The 20,592-nt window shown below is 50.1% G+C and overlaps 2 protein-coding genes across 2 annotated transcripts in view; one reads left to right on the top strand and one right to left on the bottom strand.

The window, feature by feature from the left end:
• ATG4B (autophagy related 4B cysteine peptidase) overlaps window positions 1-7,123 on the bottom strand; it is a 36,989-nt gene extending 29,866 nt beyond the window's left edge. Inside the window, exon 1 of the mRNA XM_009238373.4 lies at window positions 6,596-7,123. Within this exon, the coding sequence (XP_009236648.2) occupies window positions 6,596-6,605 (10 nt within the window). The 5' untranslated portion in view covers window positions 6,606-7,123. The remainder of the gene's footprint in view (window positions 1-6,595) is intronic.
• Window positions 7,124-7,139: 16 nt separating this feature from the next.
• Window positions 7,140-20,592, top strand: part of THAP4 (THAP domain containing 4) — a 52,557-nt gene continuing 39,104 nt past the window's right edge. The window contains exons 1-2 of the mRNA XM_002813095.4: window positions 7,140-7,373; window positions 10,244-11,406. Coding sequence (XP_002813141.3) covers window positions 7,297-7,373; window positions 10,244-11,406 — 1,240 coding nt within the window. The 5' untranslated portion in view covers window positions 7,140-7,296. The remainder of the gene's footprint in view (window positions 7,374-10,243; window positions 11,407-20,592) is intronic.

Raw genomic sequence — 20,592 nt, 5'->3', positions numbered from 1 at the left:
TTTTTTTGACACAGGGTCTGGTTCTCTCACCCAAGCTGGAGTGCAGTGGTGTGATCTCAGCTCACTGCAACCTCCCCCTCCCGGCCTCAAGGGATCCCCCCACCTCAGCCTCCTGAGTAGCTGGGACTACAGGCATGCATTGTCATGCCTAATTTTTGCATTTTTTGTAGAGGTGGGGTTTCGCTATGTTAACCAGGCTGGTCTCAAACTCCTGGGCTCCAGTAATCCACCCACCTCAGCCTCCCAAAGTGCTGGGACTACAAGTGTGAGCCACCACACCCAGCCAGGTTCCTTCACTGACTCTCAGATGAATGAGATCCACTTAGGCCTGAGGCCAGTTGCCTCAGCAATTCTCCATGGAGAGGTTCCCTTGTCTTATTTCACAGCCCCTGTCATAATTTCATCATCTTCACATGCCACATCATGTGATTTATAAGGCAATTCACGTAGCTCCTGATAAAAAAGGAGTCAAGCTTCGAAAAAAATACCCACTGGCCGGGCGCAGTGGCTCACACCTGTAATCCCAGCACTTTGGGAGGCCGAGGTGGGTGGATCACCTGAGGTCAAGGGTTCAAGACCAGCCTGGCCAACATGGCAAAACCCCGTTGCAGTGAGCCGAGATCACACCACTGCACTCCAGCCTGGACGACAGAGGGAAAAAAAATATATATATATATATACATACACACATATACATATATATTTATACATACATGTACATATATATTTATATATGTGTGTATATACATATATGTATATATATGTGTGTGTATATATATATAAACATATAGACCCATCTCTAGACTCCCAGGTAATGATTTTAATTTGAAATAAGATGACATGTAAGGCCAGGTGCGGTGGCTCATGCCTGTAATCCCAGCACTTTAAGAGGCCAAGATGGGAGGATCACTTGAGCCCAGGAGTTTGAGACCGGCCTGGGCAACACAGGGAGACCCTGTCTCTCTTAAAAAAAAAAAAAAAAAAAAAAAAAAGAAATTAGCTAGACGTGGACACCTGTAGTCTTAGCTACTGAGGAATGTGAAGCAAGAAGATCACTTGAGCCCAGGAGGTCAAGGCTGCAATGAGCTGTGGCTGCAACACCATACTCCAGTCTGAGCGATGAAGTGAGACCCTGCCTCAAAAAAATCAAAAAAAGATGACACGCAGGAGGAACAAGATGAAGAGGTAGGCCAGGTGCGGTGGCTCACGCCTGTAATCCCAGCACTTTGGGAGGCCGAGGCGGGCAGATCACTTGAGGTCAGAAGTTCGAGAACAGCCTGGCCAACATGGTGAAACCCCATCTCTACTAAAAATATAAAAAAATTAGCCAGGCATGGTGGTGCACACCTGTAATCCCAGCTACTCGGGAGGCTGAGGCAGGAGAATCTCTTGAACCCAGGAGGTGAAGGCTGCAGTGAGCTGAGATAGAGCCACCACACTCCAGCCAGTCTAGGCGACAGTGAGAATCTGTCTTAAAAAAAAAAAAAAAAAAAAAAAAAAGATGGAAAGGTACTGTATACCTAAGAAAGAGTCCCCCTTAGAAGCAGTTCTCCCATTTGGTCAGCTGCATCCCAGACACTTGATTTTCCACACCCTCTTCCCTGGGACTTCTGCGATCACAAGCAGAAGAGGGCAGATGGCATTTTAATAATATACTAATTCCATCAGAAAAAACATGTGACTTAGTGTCATCAATCTGACAGGCAGAAATGTAGGGAATTGTACTCAAGGAATTTAACCAACTTCTCTCCATTTAGTACCAATTACACTTAATTCAACCAGAGAGGACTACAAAAAAAAAAAAAGAGTAAATTTAAGAGCTTACTGTAAACCACTTCATTTCGAAGAAACCTTCCTAAAACACTTAGAAGTTATTTTCCAAAAGATTTATATTTTATAAATTCAACAAAGGGTTCTTCTTTTCCTTTAGAAAACTCTTAGGTTTAAGATAACAGTTTGTATATGATTACTACTTTTTTTTAAATCTCCAAGAGTTTACATGAGAATGCTAGTAGTTCAGTCCTGAATGAAAATAGAGAAAGAGAGAAAGGAACTCCAAATTTAGCTACATCAGAAAACTAGAAAACACTGTTTCAGTGCACACACTGGGCAGACTACGCACATTAAAACCCAAGATCGCGCCCACCGCACTCCAGCCTGGGAGACAAAGCAAGACTCCGTCTCAAGAAAAAAAAAAAAAAAAAAACACCACACCCCACTCCCCAGCAGCCTCTGCATTCATTACATGTTATGCTAATATACTGGATTTATGTTAAACTCTACAAACTGAAAGTTTTGATAGTAGGGGAATGTGTAGGTTATTATCAATTCAAGTTCTGTTTTTTTGTGATGACCAACCACATGCCAGACACAAGTGATGCACCGGAAATGCAAGCACAAGACACCAGCTCTGTCCTCAAGGAATGGGCAGTGTGGCTATTAAGAGGACTGGCACCTGCCAGTCCTCTGAATGGGGAGCGTGCTTTTAGGGACAGTGCTAGGGACTGGTGGAGAACACAGCCACACTGTAGTCTGCCTGCCACCTCCTGGACCTCTCCACACCCGCAGAGGCCCTTGGCCTCTTTTCTTTCCCACCCACATTCAGACCCTGGGTGACCTCATCTGATGTGACCTCCAGTCTATCTCCAGCCCAGGCTTATTCTTTTAGCTCCAAACCTGTAGACTCAAAAGCCCACTGGACACTGCTCTACAAGGATGTCTAACATGCACCTCACATTCAACACACATAAATCCAAACTCGCAACAGAAAGCTTCCCACCAGATAGGACCTCCCCAAGTCTTCCCCATCTGAGTTTTCTTTTTTTTTTTGAGAGGGAGTCTCGCTCTGTCGCCCAGGCTGGAGTACAGTGGCACAGTCTTGGCTCACTGCAAGCTCCGCCTCCCGGGTTCACGCCATTCTCCTGCCTCAGCCTCCTGCATAGCTGGGATCACAGGCGCCTGCCACCACGCCCAGCTAATTTTTTGTATTTTTAGTAGAGACAGGGTTTCACCGTGTTAGCCAGGATGGTCTCGATCTCCTGACCTTGTGATCCGTCCGCCTCGGCCTCTCAAAGTGCTGGGATTACAGGCGTGAGCCACCACACCCGCCCCCTCATCTGAGTTGCTTAGCTCAGGCCATACACTTTGGGGCCATCTTTAACTCCTCCCTCTCTACACATCCCTCTCCCAACTTCCAATCTAAAAACAAATTCTATTGTCTCAACCTCCAAAACACATGCAGAAGTCAACCTCTTACCCACCCTGAGCTAATCCACTGGCATCTCCTTGCTGGCTTGTTCAACAGTCCCTTAGCTGGCCTCGTTGCCTCTGCCCTTGCCCCTCTGCAGTACATTCTCAAAAGAGATGCCAGAGCAAGCCTGTTAAACACAATCTATCATGTTACTCCTCCTCTAGAACAAAACCTTCCAAAGGGTTGTCATCCTATTCAGAATAAACACTGAAGTCCTCACTATGAGCTGGCAAGGCACCACCACACTGAGCCTAAGTCACCTTTCTATCCTCAGCTCCTGCTTCTCCCACCGCCACGTGCTGCACCCGAGCCACACCAGGCTCTTGCTACCCGCCCTTCCTCCTACACTGCTTCAAGTCTTAGTCAAAATTTAAACATTCAGAGTGAGACCCTTCCTGGCCATCCTGGCTACAATTCCAATCCTCCTCATCCTTGGTCCAAATCACCATCCCCCAGGAGCCACACACTTCGATGCTAATGCTGGTCTCATGTCTAGAACGTTAGCTACCCCAGGGCAATGGTTTTCATCTATGTTGTTACTTCTCTAGTCCTAGTGTCTAGAACAATGCCTAACACACACCTGACAGTCAGTAATAAACAGTGTATTGAATGAATGACTATCAGAACAGAAACTGTATTACACATGGTCAAGGAAGGCAGAACCTTCAAGAACTCTAGAGATCAGAGGAGGGCAGATCATCAATCATCTCTGAAAGGAAATACAGCATCAAGTCAGAAGGAAAATTCCCCATGATATCCTACAAACATACGTTTTTATCAGCATAAAAAGAGACCTTTAAATGCAAACACCTTTTCTACTCTGATCCCACATGCAGCAGCCTCCAGTGTCCTATTAAAGTATCATCATGTCAATACGGTTGTCAAGGGAAAATAAAAGATAAAAATAAAGTATCATCATGTAACAACATAACTGTTCTCCTAACTTGAACATGATGATTTTCACATTTTAGGTCGTATGATCGACACTGAACTGTGTTTTTGACCTTAGCCAAGTCTCTCAGGTATCGAAATGACAGAGGCAGGAGGCAGACAAATCCTAGGCAGGGAAGGGTGGGTCACCAGTGAAACCCAATCTTTAAGCCACAGTTTAAAGCCTGAAAGCCAAGCGACGAGTCTCGGATAAATCCACAGACTAGATTGCCAACCTCTCTTCCTGTTTGGTGCACTTTCCTCTAATTAATCCCCACTCTTCACCTATTTTACATATACCTACTCTTCTCTAATTGGTTTATTACACTGTTGTGCCCACCTTTGAGTGGTGACTTTGTTTTAGCCTTTTTTGCATACTCACAAACAAATCAGCACACACTCCCCATTCTGAGCCCATAAAAGCCCTGGACCCAGCCACACCAAGGGAGACCACCCGACTTTGGGTGGAAGACCATCACCCTTGAGTCCCCTCTCTGCTGAGAGGTGTTTCATCACTCAATAAAACTATTCTCCACCCTCCTCACCCTTTGATTGTCAGTGTAAGTGTAATCTCATTCTTCTTGGACGTGAGACAAGAACTAGGGACCCAATGAATGCAGGTACAAAGAAGGCTGTAACACTGTGGCCCTCGGCCCTCTGCCGGCAAAGGGCAGCCGCCCCACGTGACGGCCCACGTGACAGGAGGCAGCAAAGGGAAGCAGCGGGGACGGAGTCAGCCCCAAAGCTATAGCCTGGAGCAGGGCAATGGGAGTAACTGGGCTGCTGACACTCTGCAACACCCCCTCTTGGGCTTCAGGGTTGCAAGCACCCCTGCTTGGGCGCCACTGCCTTCCCCTTGTCTGGACACCAGAATCCACTGTCCCCTTGTCTGGACGCTGGAGTTGGCCATGGGAGTTGCTTGCCACGTGTCTAGCTGTAAGCTCTGCAGAGCCCACTCTGGTGCCTGCGCTTGAAACAGCTGGCGGGACCCGGCACTCACTCACCCACACACCCACTCCCGCCAGGGGCTGAGCATACAGTCATGGTGGCCATGGTATCCGTGCCATAGTGCAAACCAGGTGCCCACCGGTGGACCAAGTAGATGGGGCATCTCCTGCGGCGAGCCCAGACCCAAGCAAGGCCTGGGCAGGGGCCTCGCCAGCCGGAGGTCTCTGGCTGGCAAAGTGGCTGAGAAAAATACTGCATCACAAACAATAATACCTAAAAAGATATAATACAACAGTTGTAAAATAGTAAACAACAAATAGTACACAGCTGCAAATAGTTCAACCGTGAATGACGGTTACTCTAAAAAACAAACTTCACAAGATATACACCTGGTCAACATGCTCCTTAGGGAGTCAGGGCTCCTGTTTCCTCCAGCCACCTACCACATTTAAGTGGTGAGCTACTACAAATCATTTAAACAGATATTGGCAATACACATTACAGTTTTCCAACTCAGATCTTAATAAATTTATGTTGTAGCTACCAGAAAAATAGAAAGTAAAAACAATCCCATTCAGAATGACAGAATTAAACCAGATGAAAATCTTTCTTTACAGATGGAGGATACTTGATAAAAGGTAAATCAGTTCCCACAAAGAATGAATGAGCTAAAACTTCTGTGTAAAAATATTTCTAGGTTTACTGGGCAAGCGATGGGTTTGGCACTGACTTAAAATATCTTGCTAGCAAAAATGGAGCGGAAGCATGAAAGGATAGGAAAAAAACCAACACTCCCTATACACACACACACACACACTCCCTCTCTCTCTCTCAGGACCCCAAGAAACTAAGACCCGATGATACAAATTCACTGTTTCTCCTTCTCGTCACGGAAAAGCAGCTTGGAGGATCTACTGGTTACTAAATTGAAGACAAAAACAAAAAAGACGCGTATACTATCATGAACACGTCATGTTTCTCGCCTCCAACCTACCAATAACTTCATAAAAGTTAAAGAGTTTCCATCCCTTCACGCTGAGCTGCGGAAAGGCTACGCTTTCGCCCGCCGCTCGCGTCCCCGGCCCGGACCGCGGTCGTCCCGTCTGCCGCCGCGCCTCTCTCCGCCCGGCAGGCTCCGCCGCCCTCCACGGCCGACCTGGCGCAACGGCCTGTACAGCCACAACCTCTGGAGCGCTCCGGACGGGACCGGAAAAGCAGGAGAAACTCCAGCGCAACCGACGGCCGGTTCCGCGGCGCACGGCGCCGCCGTCCCCCTGCCGCTCCCACCGCCCACCGCCCACCACCCACCAACACCTCCCTGCGCTCCCGCAGCGCCCGCCGCCCCGGCCCAGCCTGGCCCGCACCGGCGTGCCCCGAGGCGAGTCGCGGCAGCCCGGCCCGAGCAGGGGAGGCCAATGATAAGGCGAGCACCTCCTGCGGAAAGACCGACCCCCGGCAACTCCTCACCTGCGTCCATCTTCCCAGTCCGGCCGCCGACTGACCCGAGCGGCGTCGCTCCGACGGGCCCGCAACGCGACGCGGCGACGGGACGCCGCGGGTGCCAATCGGGGCGCCGGCGCAGGCGGCAAAGACTATACTGCGCGCGAGCGGAAATACGCGGGAGCCGCCATTTTGGCGTACGGCCGGACCGACGCGAGCCCCGGGGCGCCCTGCGGGCAGCATGGGGTCGTGTCGTGGCACGACGGCTGGGTCTGCTGTCCGACGGGACACTGCGTGCCACGGGTGGCGCTTCCTCCTCTTAGAGGACCCGGGAGCAGTTGTCGAGGCGGCAGAGGCGACCTCGGTCCCCGTCCGAGCAGCCATCTTGGGGTACGGACGTGCTCCGCGCGCCCATGTCGCCGTACGGACTTGCTCCGCCCGGGCGACTCCCCCGCCCGCCTGCCCGCCTGCCGGCGGACGCTGCGAGGGGCCTGCTGCGCCCCGCTGGTCCGAAGACGCCCGAACCTGCGGCTGGCGAGGACGCGGGCGGGGGCGGGGGCGGGCCCGCGGCGGGCGCCTGCGCCTCCATCTTGCCGTACGGCGCGGACGCCGCGGGCCGGCCCACGTCCCGAGCCGTGTCGCCGCCGCGCTCCCTCCCTCGGGGCGGTCCGCGGGCGGGCGGGCGGCTAGGGCCGGGGCCTGGCTGCGCGGCTGGGCCAAGGCCCGCGATGGTGATCTGCTGTGCGGCCGTGAACTGCTCCAACCGGCAGGGAAAGGGCGAGAAGCGCGCCGTCTCCTTCCACAGGTACGCGGGCCCCGGGCCGCCACGCCCCCGCCCCGACCCGGCCCTGCAGGGAAACTGAGGCCCCGCGGCCGACCCGAATGCGGGGGGCGGGGGCGCCGGGCCTCGGCGGCCGGGGCGCGGGGGAGCGGGCGTGGGCGCTGTGTGACCTTGGCCCGGCCGCCGTCTCTGGGCCGGGCGCCTCGGGCAGCGCAGCCGCCCCCACCCCGGCTGCCTGGGTCCGCCCTGCGCGCGATCGATCCGGCCGGCGCCGCGGCTTCAGAAGCCGCACGCTCTGGAAGCGCAGGTCCTGGGCCGATTGTCCTGCTCGGCCGCGACTGCTGCCTCTCCGGACCGCGCGGGCGGTCGGCCTGGATGTCTGCGAGCAGGAGCGACCGGGCAGATGCGACCTGCGCCTCCCTAGCTGACAGCCCCCGAGAGGGCTTTCCGGGACTGGGCCCCCGAGCCCAGGACGCGGGTACGCGCGGAGAGTCTACGGGACGGCCGGCTGGGGACGGCATCCTTCTGCGCTCCCTTAGAGCCTGGCCCGGGGCTCTCGGCCGCTTCCCACGTGGGCCCCCGCGGCAGGGCCCAAACCCCCCTAAGGCCTTGTGAGTTGAGCCTATTTCAGTGAGATTTCTGCGGATTACACGCGGGAGGCACCAGAACCGCGAACAGACTTTAAAAACCACTTTGCAGATGTTTCTGTTTTGTGTTGCATGGTGTTATTTAAGTTTTAAAGACGGGAATGGCACGTGTTATTTATAGGGTTATTGAAAGTTCACAGTAGTTTGCTGTAATTCTTAAATCATTACAACGTATTATAAGAATTAGTAACATTCGATTATTTCACAAGTTAGCCAGCGCACTTTCTTGACAATTTCCTTCAGAGCTTGTGTCCTAGAAGTTTTGTTATTGTTTTTTGAAAACGAGGCAACGTGTTGCAACGGTCTAACATGGTATGGGAGGAAAGGACATCGGAATTGGGGGTGCGGGGCGTACCTTTGCAATTGGCCTCACAAAGTATTTAGAAAGGAGGTTAGAAGGTCCTGTTGCTTAGAACGGCCCAGTCCATCCTGTTAGGATTTGTCCTGGTCCGCACTGGCCTCAGGTGGAGCAAATAGCAGTTAGAACTGACCACCCTGTCCCTTATGTGCACGTTAGGGCCTGGGTTGTTTTTTTTTTTCTTTTTTTCTCTTTTTTTTGAGACGGAGTCTCCCTCTGTCGCCTAGGCTGGAGTGCATTGGTGCGATCTGGGCTCACTGCAACCTCCGCTCCTGGGTTCAAGCTATTCTCCTGCTTCAGCCTCCCAAGTAGCTGGGATTACAGGCAAACGCCACCACGCCCGTCTAATTTTTTTGTATTTTTAGTAGAGACAGGGTTTTGCCATATTGGCCAGGCTGGTCTCGAACTCTGGCCTCAAAGTCCTGACCTCAAGTGATCCACCCGCCTCGGCCTCCCAAAGTGCTGGGATTACAGGCATAAGCCACCCCGCCCGGCCCAGGCCTGTTTTCTTAAACACAGAGGTTGCCTTAATGAAGAAATGGTTATGAAGGCTCTTTATTAGGTGATAAAGAAATGACTAAGCATCCTATTCAGTATCTTCCTGTGCTGGCTGCTTTTTTCTCACAATTTTTAAATTATGGTATAATATATGTAACATGAAATTTACCATCCTAACTTTTTTTGGAGACAGAGTCCCACTCTGTCACCCAGGCTGGAGTGCAATGGTATGACCGTAGCTCACTGCAGTCTCAACCTCCTGGACCCGAGTGGTCCTCCCATCTCAGCCTCCAGAGTAGCTGGGATCACAGGCATGAGCTACGGCTCCCAGCCTTTCCTACCGCTTTTTCAGTGTACAATTCATGGCAACAAATATATTCACATTGTTGTGCAGCTGTCACCACCATCCATCTCCAGAATTATTTTTATTTTGTAAAGCGTAATCTCTGGACTCATTAAACACTAATACCCCAGTCCTCCTCTCCCTAGGCTCTGGTAACCCGCATTCCCCTGTCTCTATGAATTTGATTACTCTGAGTACCTCGTGTGAGTGGTATCATGCAGTGTTTGTCTTTTTGCAACTGCCCTATTTCATTCAGTATAATGTCCTCAAGGTTCATCTGAGTTGGTTGATTTTTTTTGAGGGGAGAAGAGCGGGTTTCACTCTGTTCCCCAGGATGGGGAGCAGTGGTGCAGTCTTAGCTCACTGTAACTTCGAATTTCTGGGCTCAAAGAACCCTCAAGCCTCAGGCTCCTGAGTAACTGGAACTGCAGGCGAGCGCCATTGTGCCCTGTCCCTGGGCTGGCTGACTTTTAACAGGAGCGTTTTTACTCCTGGATGTGGGCATGCAACAGGAACACAGAACTGTAGCTCTGGAGTCTTCTGGAGGTCTCCAGATTCTCAGCTGCTTGCGCACAGCCGGGGCTGCCTCCGTGCAGTTCTGACCTCTCCTGCCCTAGTCTCTGTGGATGCTGGCCCTGGTTTTGGTACCCAGAGTCCTACCTTCCAGGCAGGTTGGGAGAGTTGGTTAGCAGTCAGCTTCTAGGAGCTATTTCCTGCTGTCCTGAGGCCATCCTGGCACTGTCTCTCAGCATCCTGTGTCCCCATAGGGCATTTACCACAGCCTGGGGAGCAGTTAGTTACCTTCTTTCCCATCCGCCCTACAGACTATAAGCTCTGTATGGGTAGACAACGGGTCTTTCAGATTTCTGCTCCAGTAATAACTTGCAGGTACAAGATGTTCCTTAAATCTTTTTGAAATATTTTTTTAAGTGGATGAAGTCAATACGGCTTAGGGTGCTTGCAAAAATACTTGTTTTGCTTTTACAGTTGATTATTTTAAGGGGAGACATTAATTATTTCTAATTACTTTTTGTCATTTGTCCTGTAGGTTCCCCCTAAAGGACTCAAAACGTCTAATCCAATGGTTAAAAGCTGTTCAGAGGGATAACTGGACTCCCACTAAGTATTCATTTCTCTGTAGTGAGCATTTCACCAAAGACAGCTTCTCCAAGAGGCTGGAGGACCAGCATCGCCTGCTGAAGCCCACGGCCGTGCCATCCATCTTCCACCTGACCGAGAAGAAGAGGGGGGCTGGAGGCCATGGCCGCACCCGGAGAAAAGATGCCAGCAAGGCCACAGGGGGTGTGAGGGGACACTCGAGTGCCGCCACCAGCAGAGGAGCTGCAGGTTGGTCACCGTCCTCGAGTGGAAACCCGATGGCCAAGCCAGAGTCCCGCAGGTTGAAGCGAGCTGCTCTGCAGGGTGAAGCCGCACCCAGGGCGGCCCAGGAGGCCGCCAGCCAGGAGCAGACCCAGCAAGCTCTGGAACGAACTCCAGGAGATGGACTGGCCACCACGGTGGCAGGCAGCCAGGGAAAAGCAGAAGCATCTGCCACAGATGCTGGCGATGAGAGCACCACCTCCTCCATCGAAGGGGGCGTGGCAGATAAGAGTGGCATTTCCATGGATGACTTTACGCCCCCAGGATCTGGGGCGTGCAAATTTATCGGCTCACTTCATTCGTACAGTTTCTCCTCCAAGCACACCCGAGAAAGGCCATCTGTCCCCCGAGAGCCTATTGACCGCAAGAGGCCGAAGAAAGATGTGGAACCAAGCTGCAGTGGGAGCAGCCTGGGGCCCGACAAGGGCCTGGCCCAGAGCCCCCCCAGCTCATCACTTACCGTGACACCGCAGAAGCCTTCCCAGAGCCCCTCTGCCCCTCCTGCCGACGTCACCCCGAAGCCAGCCACGGAAGCTGTGCAGAGCGAGCACAGCGACGCCAGCCCCATGTCCATCAACGAGGTCATCCTGTCGGCGTCAGGGGCCTGCAAGCTCATCGACTCACTGCACTCCTACTGCTTCTCCTCCCGGCAGAACAAGAGCCAGGTGTGCTGCCTGCGGGAGCAGGTGGAGAAGAAGAACGGCGAGCTGAAGAGCCTGCGGCAGAGGGTCAGCCGCTCCGACAGCCAGGTGCGGAAGCTACAGGAGAAGCTGGATGAGCTGAGGAGAGTGAGCGTCCCCTACCCGAGTGGCCTGCTGTCGCCCAGCCGCGGTCAGTACCGGAGCCTTGCGTACCCATGCTCCCTTCCCGTTAGGAGGGGTTTCTCTGCAAGGTGGCCGACGTCCCCTGAGCATTTCTGGGGGGTATCACAAGCTCCCTGCGCTCTCAGGAGGAAGCTCTAGTCGTAGCCACACCTTGTGGATGAGGGAACCCAGGTTAGAAAGCAGGCCTCACTGCACCCGGTCCCACAAGAGGCATCTGTGTGTGTAGGGATGCAGGCCGTGAAGGAGGCAGGCAGCACGCGTCAGCGAGGAGTGCCTGAACGCCTCCGTGGAGAGTGCGCAGGGAAAGATAGCTTGTTTCATACCTTATGCAACAGAAATTCCAGATGAGTTAGGAGCTAGATGGAAAATAAGAGAGTAAACTCTCAGAAAAAGCAAATATCAGAAACCGTTAAAATCATGAGGAGGTTCTTTCCGTTCACGTTTTAATGAATATCCTTGAAGTTAAATCATCATGAACGTTAATAATTATTTTAACATCTATTCAATTAAAACATCTATTGAGGCTGGACTCGGTGGCTCACACCTGTAATCCCAGCACTTTGGGAGGCTGAGGTGGGCGGATCACTTGAGGTCAGGAGTTCAAGACCACCCTGGCCAATATGGTGAAACATACAAAAACATACTACTAAAACATACCAAAACTAGCTGCACAGGGTGGTGCACGCTTGTGTGCACCCAGTTATTGGGGAGGCTGAGCAGGTGGATCGCTTGCACCTGGGAGGCAGAGGTTGCTGTGAGCCAGGATTGCACCACTGCACTCTGGCGTGGGTGACAGAGTGAGACTGTGTCTCAAAAAAGAAGACACATCTATTGAAACACATTCTCAGCCGGGCGTGGTGGCACACTTTTGTAATCCCAGCTACTCAGGAGGCTGAGGCAGGAGAATAGCTTGAACCTGGGAGGCGGAGGTTGCAGTGAGCTGAGATGGCCCCACTGCACTCCAGCCTGGGTGACAGCACAAGTCTGTCTCAAAAAAAAAAAAAAAAAAAATACAATACATTCTCTGTTGCAAAAATTAAAACTGCAGAAATAGATTAAGAAGTGGTAAAAAATTTTTGTTTCTTACCCACCTCCCAAGTTCTATTCCTTGTTGTTATTAAAAATTTGGTGTGTAAGCCAAGCACAGTAGCTCTTGCCTGTAATCTCAGCACTTTGGGAGGCTGAAGAGGGAAGATTACTTGAGTCCAGAAGTTCAAACCAGCCTGGGCAACGTAGGGAGACCCCATCTCTCTTTTTTTTTTTTTTTTTTTTTTTTTTTTTGGAGACAGTCTCTCGCTCTGTCGCCCAGGCTGGAGTTCAGTGGTGTGATCTCAGCTCACTGCAAGCTCCGTCAGGGAGACTCCATCTCTATAAATAATTTAAAAATTAGCCGAGTATCGTGGTGCACGCCTGTGGTCCCAACTACTTGGGAGACTGAGGCAGAAGGATAGCTTGAGCCTGGGAGGTTGAGGCTGTAGTGAGCTATGATTGTACCACTGTACTCCAGCCTAGGTGACAGTGAGACCTTGTCTCAAAAAACAAAATTTCCTGTGTGATCTTTGTATGTTTATTAGCTCTATTTCTGTTTTTTCCCGTATTTTACTGTTAAGTACTTCTTAAAATTGGTTTCTAGATGTTTACATATGGCGGATGGTTTCCTTTGCCTGTCGTGTACATAGGAAAACCATATTCCTACCACATTGTTGATTTCATCTGGATCAATGCTTGTCAATAAGTATATGATAGTGGGACAAGATTTTCAGGACCTCCTGGATCCTCAGGGTAACAGCCATTAGCACAACCGAAAACAAAGCCCATCCGACATGTTTTCCAGATGTGTCCTGGGGAGGAACGGTGCCACTGAGTACTGCTGACCTAGATTTTCAGATCAAATCTAGATTTTCGGATTCTCAGGTTGAAATTGTATACTATTTTCTCTTGGAATTGTATTTTATTTTTTGAGATGGCATCTCACTCTGTTGCTGAGGCTGGAGTGCAGTGGTGCGAGCTCAGCTAACTGCAACCTCTGCCTCCCGGGTTCAAGCAATTCTCCTACCTCAGCCTCCCAAGTAATTCTTGGAGGAAGTAATTATATTATAAAAATATAATTCTTATATTTTTAGTAGAGATGGTGTTTCCCCATGTTGGCTACAGTTGTAAGCCACCACACCAGGCCTTCTCTTGGAATTTTTTTTTTTTTTTGAGACGGAGTTTTGCTCTTGTTGCCCAGGCTGGAGTGCAATGGTGCAATCTTGGCTCGCCGCAACCTCCACCTCTGGGTTCAAGCGATTCTCCTGCCTCAGCCTCCCAAGTAGCTGGGATTACAGGCATGCGCCACCACACCCAGCTAATTTTGTATTTTTAGTAGAGACAGTGGTTTCTCCATGTTGGTCAGGCTGGTCTCCAACTCCTGACCTCAGGTGATCCACCGCCTCGGCCTCCCAGCTTCTCTCGGAATTTTAAAGCTGTTTGTGGTTATCAGAGCTGATGCTGCTTTTGACACCTTCTCTCTGTTCCTCTTGGTTAAACTTCCTGAAGTTTGTCTCCATTACAGGTTTTTCCAAACAGCCAGCCCTTCGTGTCTCTGAGTTGTTGTTTATGCTCGTTAATCCTTACATCTTTTTACTTTCTTGGGTTTTTTTCTTGTAGTTCTGGTTCCTTGCGTGTTCCTTAACCCTGCAATGGAGGCTGTGGCTCTTCTGTTCCTTGGGCTACGCGCCACGGGTCTGCCTCTCTCTGCTTTTGTTGCTTTTCATTTCTGAGTCGTTTGTAATTCCAGCCTTGGTGCCCCCTTTAACCCTGTGCTTATTTAAAAGGGTGTTGACAGATTTTTAAGTGCACACAGTTTGGGGGAGGGGAGCTAATTTTTTTGTAGTTTAAAATTTTATTGCATTAAGGTCTAATGGTAAGGACTGAAGGAGTTCTGCTTTTTGGAATCCTTTGAGACTTCACTGTGGCTACCACAGTCCCTTTTTGTGACTGTTGCAGTGGTGCTAGAAGAATGTGTCCTCACCACTCCTTGGTTACATTGTTCCCGCCTGAAGCTGGGCACTTGCTTACTTGTGTTAGTCAGCGGACCAGAGCGTTCCCTAGCTTCTTGTCAGGCCCTTGGTCTGCTGATTTCCAAGAAAGGTGAGGTAGACCTCCCCCTGTGGTTCTGGAGGTGCCCGTTTCTGCTTGTATGTCCAAGTTTTGCTTTCTGCCTCAAGACCATGCTGTTTGATGCATAAGTTTTCCTGTTACCAACACAAGAAACTCCTTTTTGTCCCATTTAACGTCTTATTTCTTCATTTCCTTATTTTCAACCTTTTCATCTTATTTTATAGTTATATTTTTAACTCAATCCAAAAGTCTTTTTGTAGAGTAATTTAGTCATTTACAATTGTGATTACCGATAAGTGGGAATTCGGGCCTACCTCTCTGTCACCCAGGCTGGAGTGCGGTGGTCCTATCACAGCTCACTGTAGCCTTGACCTCCTGGGCTCAAGCGATCCTCCCACCTCAGCCTCCTGAGTAGCTGGGACTACAGGCACATACCACCACATCCGGCTAATGTTTTAAGTTTTTTGTAGCAACAGGGTCTTACTATGTTGCCTGGGCTGGTCTTGAACCCTTGGCTTCAAGTGATCTTCCCGTCTCAGCCTCCCAAAGCTCTGGGTTTACAATTGTGAGCCACTGTGCCCAGCCTATCTTTCAGTTTTAAAAACAAACACGTGAGCCCCTCTTTGTGTAACTGTTGAGAGCTGATCGGTCCTGTGTGCCACCTTCCCTAGGTGGAGGCTGTATGTCATCTTAGTTCCAGGTGCTTCTTATTTCCCCATCAAGCAACCAGGATTATTAGATTGAAGTATACATTTTACTGGTTACTTTATTTACCATTGTTTATTGTATCCAAGTTTCCCCTCCTTTTTGGCAGTATTTAATGACTTTTTTTTTTTTTTTTGAGACAATCTCAGACTGGAGTGCAGTGGCATGATCTCGGCTTACTGCAGCCACGACCCCCTGGGCTCCGGCGATCCTCTCACCTGAGCCTCCTGAGTAGCTGGGACTACAGGCATGTGCCATCATGCCTGGCTAATTTTTTTTGTTGTTGTTTTTTGTTTTTGTTTTTTTTTTGTAGAGATGGGGTTTCGCCATGTTGACCAGGTAAGCCACCGCACCCAGCCATGACTTTAAAAAAAAAAAAAAATCCTATTCTAGTACAGTTTTGAGGGGGGCACTGGTGACTGTTGTGGCAGTCCCAGGGTAGATGGCGATGGCCCAGACTTTAGGGAGGGAGTGGCGGTGGTAGCAATGCTGGAGGACTGGCTGGGTTCAGGGGGTTGAGAAGCAAAAGAGCAGCAGGCCAGCTACAGGGATTAGGTTTGAGCACCTGGAGGATGCCGAGCAGGAGAGGCTTTTGGGGAGCAGCAGGAGATGGGGGTGAGGAATGGAGTTTGAGATGCTCTTGGGCACTGAGGCCAGGGTTTGAACAGGCAGTCTGAGGCCAGCAGCTGGCCTCTGGGATTTGGGCATGTGAGTGTGGGGGTGGAGGGCAGAGGTGTTTGAAGCCTTGGGGTCGAGTGTGGTTCTAGGCTGGGCTTCAGTGCCTGGCCCAGGAGCAGGCCTCGCTGAGAGAGGGGCAGCCGAGGCAGGTCCAGGGCAAGGCTGAGGGGTTGTTCAGGAAAGAAGGGTCCCCTGCTGTGCTGGTTGCTACTCTGACCAGAATGGAGAGACAGGGGCTGGATGTGCCCCAGGATAATGGAGAGAAGGGGGCTGGACATGCTCCCAGGGTCGCTGATGACTGGAATCTCACTGGAGAGGCCGGTGGAGCCGGGCAGAGAGGGGGCCCGTGATGAGGGGTCAGGGCCAGGTTTGGCCGTGAAGAGGAGCGAGGCAAGTAGACAGGAGCCAGAGGGAGTGTGGCTCCAGGGAGAGTGTGTCAGTGGGGAGGGCTGTGAAGGGCCAGGCTCCGGAGAGCAAGGGACAGGTGCAGGCACCACCCTGCATGCCCTGTGCCCCTCCAAAGGTGAGGCCAGGCCACAGCTGGGCATGCGGCGTGGCACAGGGTGGCAGGAGTGAGGGTGTGGTGGGGAGAGGACATCCTCTCCCTGGGGTTGCAGTCTGTCACACCGTCTGCCGCCCGTGTCGCGGGCCCCAGGGTCTGCACTCTCTGTGGTTCTCGCTGCCCGTGTGGATTTGTTCTTCAGTGACGGAATCTTTGGGTCGTTCTTTAGGGATTTATGTGGAAAGGGCTACACACATGTCTATTCAGCTCGTTAGCCAGTGTCTGCTTTTGGGCAGGTTCCCCAAACTGAAGGATGCGGGCCAGTGGGCTTTAGAGGTGGGTCGAAGCCGCCCTCCAGAGGCAGTGCCCGCTGGAGTTCTGTGGACGTGGTGTTCTTCTCCGCCGGCAGCGATTCCTTGAGGGTACATTGTTAGCGCTTCTGTGAACCACATGTTCGCGGTCTTGCTTGCCCACTGAGTTATAAACGTTCTTGATATAGTAAGGATACCAACACCTGTTAAATATTATTCACCTGTTTCCTAAGTTCAGTAATTTAACACTTGCTTCAAAATCTGTTTTCTTTTTATTCCTTTATGGATTCATTATCTAAATATAATTCTTGAAATCTGGATTTTCAAAATCCAAGTACAAAACAAGTGAACCTTAATGTAAACTATGGACCCTGTTTGTAGCAATGAATCAGTATTGGTTCATAACTTGAGACACACATAGCCACACTAATGCAAGATGTTAATCATAGGGGAACAGGGCAGGGGGTGAGAGGGTGAAGGAATTCTCTGTACTACCTGCTGGATTTTTCTGTCCTAAAAACAATCTGTTAATAAATAATAAATGGAAGCTGAAGAGTTTGGAGAAGTGCAGACAAAACAGGAATGTCAGAAAAGTGATAAATGGTGAAACTAGGGACATGTGTGTGGATTTATTACACTATTCTGTTTAATTTGTAATGTTTAAGATTTTTCACAATAAAAAGTTGTTCAAAAATCCAGATTAGCTGGGCTCAGTGACTCATGCCTGTAATCCCAACACTTTGGGAGGTCGAGGCAGGCAGATCACTTAAGGTCAAGAGTTTGAGACCAGCCTGGCCAACAGGGTGAAACCCCGTCTCTACTAAAAATACAAAAATTAGCTGGGCATGGTGACACATGCCTGTAATCCCAGCTTCTCAGGAGGCTGAGGCAGGAGGATCACTTGAATCCGGGAGGTGGAGGTTGCAGTGAGTCGATCACGCTACTGCACTCCATCCTGGGTGACAGAGCGAGACTCCATCTCAAAAAAAAAAAAAAAAAAAAAAAAAACTGTTAAGAAATAGTAGAAAGAATAACTGTTTTTTTTTCCTTCTTATGATGTTAGCTGTAGTGTTTTGTTGTTGTTTTTTGGTTTTTGTTTTTTTTTTTTGAGACGTAGTTTCGCTCTTGTTGCCCAGGCTAGAGTGCAATGGAGAGATCTAGGCTCACTGCAACCTCCGACTCCCTGCTTAAAGCAATTCTGCCTCAGCCTCCCAAGTAGCTGGGATTACAGGCATGTGCCACCATGTCCAGCTAATTTTTGTATTTTTAGTAGAGATGGGATTTCACCTTGTTGGCCAGGCTGGTCTTGATCTCCTGACCTCATGATCCGCCCACCTCAGCCTCCCAAAGTGCTGGGATTACAGGCGTGAGCCACCAAGCTGTAGTTTTTTTATATGTCCTTTATCAAGTTGACAAAATTCCCATTTATTCTTGTTGCTGAGAGCTGTTATGAATGGGATGTTGGAATGTGTCAGATGATTTTTTTGCACCTATTAATGTGATCCTGTGATTTATGGTCAGATGATTTGCCTGTTGATGTGACGGGTTATGTTAATCAATTTTAGAGGACAGAGCCAGCCTTGCATACCTGGAATAGATCTCACTGGGTCATGGCATATAATTCTTTTTATACATTTTTTTATTCAATTGCAAATGTTTTCTTAAGAGATTTTTGCATCTGTGTTCATGAGAGATATTTGTCTGTAGTTTTCTTTTCTTTTTTTTTTTTTTTTTTTGAGACAGAGTCTTGCTCTGTTGCCCAGGCTGGAGTGCAGTGGCGCTATCTCAGCTCACTGCAAGATCCACCTCCCGGGTTCAAGCGATTCTCCTGCCTCCTGAGTAGCTGGGACCACAGGCGCCCGCTATGATGCCCGGCTAATTTTTTGTATTTTTTAGTAGAGACAGGATTTCACTGTGTTAGCCATGGATGGTCTCGCTCTCCAGACCTCATGATCTGCCCGCCTCGGCCTCCCAAAGTGCTGGGATTACAGGCGTGAGCCACCACACCTGGCTTCTTTTTTCTTTTTCCTTTTTTTTTTTTTTTTTGAGACAGTGTCTCACTCTGTCACCCAGGCTGGAGTGCATAGTGCAGAGGTGTGACCTCAGCTCACAGCTGCCTCAACCTCCTCGGCTCAGGTGACCGTCCTGCCACAGCCTCCCGAGTAGCTGGAACTATGGACACGTGCCATCACACTGACTAGTTTTTTAATTTTTTTGTACAGACAGGTTCCCAGCCTGTTGCCCAGGCTGGTCTCGAACTCCTGGGTCCAAGTGATTCTCCCAGCTTGGCCTCTGAAAGAGTTGGGACTACAGGTGTGAGCCACCACACCCGGCCTGTAGTTTTCTTGTAGTGTGTGTGTTTTGGTATTAGGGCCCTGCTGGACACGTAGAATGAGTTAGGAAGCATTTCCTCTGCTACTGTTTTCTGGTTTCATTTATTCCTTGAATGCTTGATGAAACCCACCAATGGAGCTAGCAGGGCTTGGTGCTTTCTGTTTCGGAAAGCTATAATTATTCCATTTCTTTAATAGATGCTGTGACGTAATGAAAAAATATATTTAGTCTCTGCCCCAGAATATGGCACAGAGCTCCTAAAACCCTTGTCATCTCCTGAGCAAAATGGCACTCCGACCACCTTCCGTTCTCATAGTCGGTCTTTGCTCTGTTCCTCATACAGAGCTCCTAATCCCTTGGAATGTTCTAATAAAGTGATTCTTGGGGGCTCCCAGATGAGGGCTGCTCACCAAAAAGACCAAGCCGTAAACAGAAGCTAGGGGCTTTGAGCGCCACCCCCTCCATCCTGCAGGAAGGGGAATGGGGTAGAGTTAATAATTGATCATGCCTATGTAATTAAGTCTCCATGAAAACTTCAGAACTGCAGGATTTGGAGAGCTTCCAGGTTGGTGAACACATCCATGTGCTGGATGAGGTTGGTGGTGCACCCCAACTCCACAGGGACAGACGCCCCTTGCCCGGGACCCTTCCAGACCTCTCCCTGAGCTCTTCCTCTGACTGTTTATTTGTATCTTTTGTTTTGTTTTGTTTTGTTTTGTTTTTGAGACAGAGTCTCACTGTGTTGCCAGGCTGGAATACAGTGGCGCGATCTCGGCTCATTGCAACCTCCGCCTCCCGGGTTCAAGCGATTCTCCTGCCTCAGCCTCCTGAGTAGCTGGGAGTACAGGCACGTGCCACCACACCTAGCTAATTTTTTGTATTTTTGGTAGAGACCGTGTTTCACCGTGTTAGCCAGGTTGGTCTCGATCTCCTGACCTTGTGATACGCCTGCCTTGGCCTCCCACAGTGCTGGGATTACCTCCTGACCTCGTGATCTGCCCGCCTCGGCCTCCCAAAGTGCTGGGATTACAGGCGTGAGCCACCACACCTGGCTATTTGTGTCTTTTAAAATATCCTTTGTAATAAATTGGCTTTAGTAAATAAACTCTTTTTCTGGGTTCTGTGAGCCTTCTACCAGATTATCAAAGCCAGGGAAGGGGCTGTGGGAATCCTGGATTTGTAGCCAGGTGGGACAGAGGCTATGAGTAACGTGGGACCCACTACTTGCCATTGTCCTCAGATGGGGGCAGTCTTGTGGGACTGAGCCCTTAACCTGTGGGATGTGCACAAACTCCAGTTCGTGTCAGAACTGAATTGACATGCAGGACACCCAAATGGTATCAGAGAATTGGTCAGTGTGGGAAAAGACCTGCACGTGTCCACAGAAGTGTCCTGAGCGCGTATAGAGAAAAAGATTGTTTTTCCGTATATTCAATATAGGCCTGTTCAGATTATCTGTTTCTTCTTGTGTGAGTTTTGGTGGATGTATCTTTCAAGGAATTGGTCCATCTCATCTATATTATTAATTTGTGGGCATGGAGGTGTTTATGATACTGCTCTG

The sequence above is a fragment of the Pongo abelii genome, chromosome 11, assembly GCF_028885655.2.
Source record: "Pongo abelii isolate AG06213 chromosome 11, NHGRI_mPonAbe1-v2.0_pri, whole genome shotgun sequence".
Classification (NCBI taxonomy): Eukaryota; Metazoa; Chordata; class Mammalia; order Primates; family Hominidae; genus Pongo; species Pongo abelii.
This window is presented reverse-complemented; position numbering and strand designations above follow the sequence as displayed.